This window comes from Oncorhynchus clarkii, chromosome 4 (genome assembly GCF_045791955.1).
Source record: "Oncorhynchus clarkii lewisi isolate Uvic-CL-2024 chromosome 4, UVic_Ocla_1.0, whole genome shotgun sequence".
In the NCBI taxonomy this organism is placed as follows: Eukaryota; Metazoa; Chordata; class Actinopteri; order Salmoniformes; family Salmonidae; genus Oncorhynchus; species Oncorhynchus clarkii.
Genome location: NC_092150.1, coordinates 2,933,739 through 2,940,173, shown reverse-complemented (window position 1 = coordinate 2,940,173; position 6,435 = coordinate 2,933,739). Strand labels below are relative to the sequence as shown.

The 6,435-nt window shown below is 50.1% G+C and overlaps 1 protein-coding gene across 3 annotated transcripts in view; it reads right to left on the bottom strand.

The window, feature by feature from the left end:
• Nucleotides 1–454: 454 nt before the first annotated feature.
• Nucleotides 455–6,435, bottom strand: part of LOC139407525 (SMAD family member 3b) — a 25,512-nt gene continuing 19,531 nt past the window's right edge. For all 3 annotated transcript variants that reach the window (XM_071151330.1, XM_071151332.1, XM_071151329.1), the window contains 3 exons: nt 5,400–5,537; nt 5,047–5,191; nt 455–746 (listed from right to left, as the gene is read on the bottom strand). In XM_071151330.1, coding sequence (XP_071007431.1) covers nt 623–746; nt 5,047–5,191; nt 5,400–5,537 — 407 coding nt within the window. In that variant the 3' untranslated portion in view covers nt 455–622. The remainder of the gene's footprint in view (nt 747–5,046; nt 5,192–5,399; nt 5,538–6,435) is intronic.

Below are 6,435 nucleotides of genomic sequence, written 5' to 3'. Positions count from 1 at the left end.
AGTGACTGGCTAGCTAGGTCGTTATGTCTGGTGTTAGCTAGTTACTGGCTAGCTAGGTCTTTATGTCTGGTGTTAGCTAGTGACTGGCTAGCTAGGTCGTTATGTCTGGTGTTAGCTAGTGACTGGCTAGCTAGGTCTTTATGTCTGGTGTTAGCTAGTGACTGGCTAGCTAGGTCGTTATGTCTGGTGTTAGCTAGTGACTGGCTAGCTAGGTCGTTATGTCTGGTGTTAGCTAGTGACTGGCTAGCTAGGTCGTTATGTCTGGTGTTAGCTAGTTACTGGCTAGCTTGGTCTTTATGTCTGGTGTTAGCTAGTTACTGGCTAGCTTGGTCGTTATGTCTGGTGTTAGCTAGTGACTGGCTAGCTAGGTCGTTATGTCTGGTGTTAGCTAGTGACTGGCTAGCTAGGTCGTTATGTCTGGTGTTAGCTAGTTACTGGCTAGCTAGGTCAAGTTGCTTGACATCGGCTTTCAAAGAGCTGTCAGTCAAGGCGAGATCATGAATATAAGCTTCCCCGGCCCACTCAGCCTGTCTTTTCAAACTTCCTAGTAAGTTAGTTAGCCATGAGAGAAAAGGTACTTTTCCAGAATGACTGTTCTGTCTGCGCACCTGTGTGCGTGTATTTAGGAGACACTAGAACAGTGGATGCTGGGGGAGCCCATCTGTGTCAGTACTTTATCCAGCCACTGGAGGGGGCCATTGAGGTGCAGCTCAATCCAACAAGGGGTGCTGGTTACGGTCTGTCGCCTGAGGGAAGGAGAGAGAGGGAGATTAATGAAAATGTGTTCATCTTTTGTATAAAACAGCAAACCTGCTTAATCACTAGCTAGTAAACATTACAGATAACAATTCAACCAACATCAACTTGAATCAATAACATTTCATAAATCAAACCATTTTTTTTTTTATCAAGAAGAAGTGGAATCTCATGTCTGTTTAACTGATGTTTAGCCTACATCTGAACTCTTAAGTTAAATTGTTCTACCTACATCTTGTGTGGTTCTATGAAGTCTGTTTTGCTAGTTGTGGTTTTGAAACATGACTCAGGGCAGTGAGGCCAGGGAGAGTCCAGTGGGAATCCCCTTCCATGTACTCTAGTCCGTCTGAACACGATCACCTCTGTCCCTCCCTCCCCCACGTCCTCTGTCTCTTACATTCCTCCCCCGTTAGTCAACTCTCTCTCTCTCCCGCCGTCTCACACCCTATCCCCCCCATCCTCTCGCTCTCTCCCTCCTCTCCAAGTCTGTCGCCGCCGCAGAGCGCACACGCAAAGTGACCACACACACTCTCTTTTCCTGTCTTTATCCTCCTTCCTCCTCGTGGTTGCACAAATCCAGGATTCTTGGAGTCGACTCAGACTCCTGCGGGTTTGACTCGAAGGAGTCGACTCTTGCTCGACTCCCAAAAACAGGCTGAAATGGATGAACACACACGTGCACACCAGCTCATGATTGCAGAATCCTACGTTTGGCGTTCTAGATGACTGACCTGAACAATGTGCTGTCCATCTGCTCTTCAACAACCAATAAAAATGGCTGTTTCAATATAGAAGGTGACGTGTAGGAAGTTGAATATTTCAGTGATATTTCTGCTATGTACATGAAGCCATGGGATGATGCGAAGCTCTACTCTGATCAGAATATTATTATATATTCTGCACATCTATCGTTCCAGTGTTTAATTGCTATATTGTAATTATGTCGCCACCATGGCCTATTTATTTCCTTATCTCACCCCATTTTCACTCACTGTATATAGACTTTTTGTTTTCTTTTGTTCTACTGTATTATACTGTATGTTTTGTTTATTCCATGTGTAACTCTGTGTTTGTTGTTTGCGTCGAATTGCTTTGCTTTATTCTTGGCCAGGTCGCAGTTGCAAATGAGAACTTGTTCTCAACTGGCCTACCTGGTTAAATAAAGGTGAAATAAATACAAAAAATCATATTATTATCCATGTTATGGAGGAAAGCTAAACATCTGGAGGACCCATCATCCTGCCACTCCCTCCTCTCTACATTATCTTCCTCTGGAGGGCCCATCATCCTTCCACTCCCTCCTCTTCCTTTGGAGGACCCATCATCCTTCCACTCCCTCCTCTACATTATCTTCCTCTGGAGGACCCATCATCCTTTTACTTCCTCCTCTTCCTCTGGAGGACCCATCATCCTTCCACTCCCTCCTCTCTACATTTACATTATCTTCCTCTGGAGGACCCATCATCCTTCTACTCCCTCCTCTTCCTCTAGAGGACCCATCATCCTTCTACTCCCTCCTCTTCATCTGGAGGACCCATCATCCTTCTACTCCCTCCTCTTCCTCTGGAGAACCCATCATCCTTCTACTCCCTCCTCTCTACATCATCTTCCTCTAGAGGACCCATCATCCTTCTACTCCCTCCTCTTCCTCTAGAGGACCCATCATCCTGCCACTCCCTCCTCTTCCTCTAGAGGACCCATCATCCTTCCACTCCCTCCTCTCTACATTCTCTTCATCTGGAGGACCCATCATCCTTCCACTCCCTCCTCTTCCTCTAGAGGACCCATCATCCTTCTACTCCCTCCTCTCTACATTATCTTCCTCTGGAGGACCCATCATCCTTCTACTCCCTCCTCTTCCTCTAGAGGACCCATCATCCTTCCACTCCCTCCTCTTCCTCTGGAGGACCCATCATCCTTCCACTCCCTCCTCTTCCTCTAGAGGACCCATCATCCTTCTACTCCCTCCTCTCTACATTATCTTCCTCTGGAACACTAATGAATATAGGCCCAGACTACAATATTCTGCCCATATTAACCAATGAATATAGGCCCAGACTACAATATTCTGCCCATATTAACCAATGAATATAGGCCCAGACTACAATATTCTGCCCATATTAACTAATGTAATTAGGCCCAGACTACAATATTCTGCCCATATTAACTAATGTATATAGGCCCCGACTACAATATTCTGCCCATATTAACTAATGTATATAGGCCCAGACTACAATATTCTGCCCATATTAACTAATGTATATAGGCCCCGACTACAATATTCTGCCCATATTAACTAATGTATATAGGCCCAGACTACAATATTCTGCCCATATTAACTAATGTATATAGGCCCAGACTACAATATTCTGCCCATATTAACTAATGCATATAGGCCCAGACTACAATATTCTGCAGATATTAACTAATGTATATAGGCCCAGACTACAATATTCTGCCCATATTAACTAATGTATATAGGCCCAGACTACAATATTCTGCCCATATTAACTAATGTATATAGGCCCAGGCTACAATATTCTGCCCATATTAACTAATGCATATAGGCCCAGACTACAATATTCTGCCCATATTAACTACTGTATATAGGCCCAGACTACACTATTCTTCACCACTTCCCCAGACTTCACAGCTTCCCCAGACTTCACAGCTTCCCCAGATTTCACAGCTTCCCAGACTGCACCGCTTCCCCAGACTTCACAGCTTCCCCAGACTTCACCACTTCCCCAGGCTTCACAGCTTCCCCAGACTTCACCGCTTCCCCAGACTGCACCGCTTCCCCAGACTTCACCGCTTCCCCAGGCTTCACCGCTTCCCCAGACTTCACAGCTTCCCCAGACTTCACCACTTCCCCAGGCTTCACAGCTTCCCCAGACTTCACCACTTCCCCAGGCTTCACAGCTTCCCCAGGCTTCACCACTTCCCCAGACTTCACAGCTTCCCCAGACTTCACCACTTCCCCAGGCTTCACAGCTTCCCCAGACTTCACCACTTCCCCAGGCTTCACAGCTTCCCCAGGCTTCACCACTTCCCCAGGCTTCACAGCTTCCCCAGACTTCACCACTTCCCCAGGCTTCACAGCTTCCCCAGGCTTCACAGCTTCCCCAGACTTCACCGCTTCCCCAGACTGCACCGCTTCCCCAGACTTCACAGCTTCCCCAGACTTCACAGCTTCCCCAGACTTCACCACTTCCCCAGGCTTCACAGCTTCCCCAGACTTCACCACTTCCCCAGGCTTCACAGCTTCCCCAGACTTCACCGCTTCCCCAGACTGCACCGCTTCCCCAGACTTCACAGCTTCCCTAGACTTCACAGCTTCCCCAGACTTCACCACTTCCCCAGGCTTCACAGCTTCCCCAGACTTCACCGCTTCCCCAGGCTTCACCGCTTCCCCAGACTTCACAGCTTCCCCAGACTTCACCACTTCCCCAGGCTTCACAGCTTCCCCAGGCTTCACCGCTTCCCCAGACTTCACAGCTTCCCCAGACTTCACCACTTCCCCAGGCTTCACAGCTTCCCCAGGCTTCACCACTTCCCCAGGCTTCACAGCTTCCCCAGACTTCACCACTTCCCCAGACTGCACCGCTTCCCCAGACTTCACCGCTTCCCCTGGCTTCACCGCTTCCCCAGACTTCACAGCTTCCCCAGACTTCACCACTTCCCCAGGCTTCACAGCTTCCCCAGACTTCACCACTTCCCCAGGCTTCACAGCTTCCCCAGACTTCACCGCTTCCCCAGACTGCACCGCTTCCCCAGACTTCACAGCTTCCCCAGACTTCACAGCTTCCCCAGACTTCACCACTTCCCCAGGCTTCACAGCTTCCCCAGACTTCACCGCTTCCCCAGACTGCACCGCTTCCCCAGACTTCACAGCTTCCCCAGACTTCACCGCTTCCCCCAGACTTCACCACTTCCCCAGACTTCACCACTTCCCCAGACTTCACAGCTTCCCCAGACTTCACAGCTTCCCCAGACTGCACCGCTTCCCCAGACTTCACAGCTTCCCCAGACTTCACCACTTCCCCCAGACTTCACCACTTCCCCAGACTTCACCACTTCCCCAGACTTCACCACTTCCCCCAGGCTTCACCGGTTCCCCAGGCTTCACCGCTTCCCCCAGGCTTCACAGCTTCCCCAGGAAACTCAACGTATTGTAGCATCACGTGGACAAAAGAATAGCGTTCTTCTTCACGGTATAAAAACAGAATTAGAAAATGACCCGGTGTGGCGGTGCTTCAGGTTACTACGTCTGTGTGTGGTAGTCCTTACCGGTACTCGGTGCCCCAGCCCTTGACGAAGCTCATGCGTATGGTACACATCCTGGTGAGCTGGTAGACGGCCTCAAAGCCCTGGTTCACCGACTGGGCCAGCAGAGCTGCAAACTCCTGGTTATTGAATATCTTCAGGTTGCAGCCTGAGGGGAAATCACATCACACTATGTCCAGACATGTTCATCAGGAAATAAAACATGTTAACGTGTGTGTGTGTGTGTGACTGTGTGTGTGTGTGACTGTGTGTGTGTGTGTGTGTGACTGTGTGTGACTGTGTGTGTGTGTGTGTGACTATGTGTGTGTGTGACTGTGTGTGTGTGTGTGTGTGTGTGTGTGTATGTGTGTGTATACCTGGAGGGACCTTGCAGACAGTGGCAGGGTGCCAGCCGTAGCGTTGATTACAGTTGGGACTCTGGACAAAGATGGCACTGTCACTAAGACACTCTGCAAACACCTCTCCTCCGATGTAGTACAACCTCACACCCCGGCCTAGAGAGAGAGAGAGAGAGAGAGGAAGAGGAAGGTTGAGAGAGAGGGAGAGGAACATGAGAGAGGGAGGAAGGGTGGGGGAGATAAGAGAGAGGAAGAGGATGGAGTGAGAGGAAGAGTGAGAGGAAGAGGATGGTTGAGAGAGAGGGAGAGGAACATGAGAGAGGGAGGAAGGGTGGGAGAGAGAGAGAGGAAGAGGAAGAGGAAGGTTGAGAGAGAGGGAGAGGAACATGAGAGAGAGAGAGGGAGGAAGGGTGGGAGAGATAAGAGAGAGAGAGAGGAAGAGGAAGGTTGAGAGAGACCAGAGAAAGAGAGGGAGAGGAGCGAGAGAGAGAGAGAGGGAGGAAGGGTGGGAGAGATAAGAGAGAGAGAGAGGAAGAGGAAGAGAGGGAGAGGAATGAGAGAGAGAGGGAGAGGAAGAGGAAGGTTGAGAGAGAGAGGAAGGTTGAGAGAGAGGGAGAGGAACATGAGAGAGAGAGAGAGAGACGGTACAGTAATGGTGGTAGGTGTGTAATGGTGGTAGGTGTGTAATGGTACAGTAATGGTGGTAGGTGTGTAATGGTGGTAGGTGTGTAATGGTGGTAGGTGTGTAACGGTACAGTAATGGTGGTAGGTGTGGTAGGTCGGGTCAGGTTGGGGTCAGGTCAGGGTCAGGTTGGGGTCAGGTTAGGGTCAGATCAGGGTCAGGTTGGGGTCAGGTCGGGGTCGGGGTCAGGTTGGGGTCAGGTCAGGGTCAAGTCGGGGTCAGGGTCAGGTTGGGGTCAGGTTAGGGTCAGGTCAGTGTCAGGTTGGGGTCATGTCGGGGTCAGGTTAGGGTCAGGTTAGGGTCAGGTCGGGGTCAGGTCGGGGTCAGGTTAGGGTCAGGTCGGGGTCAGGGTCAGAGTCAGGTTAGGGTCAG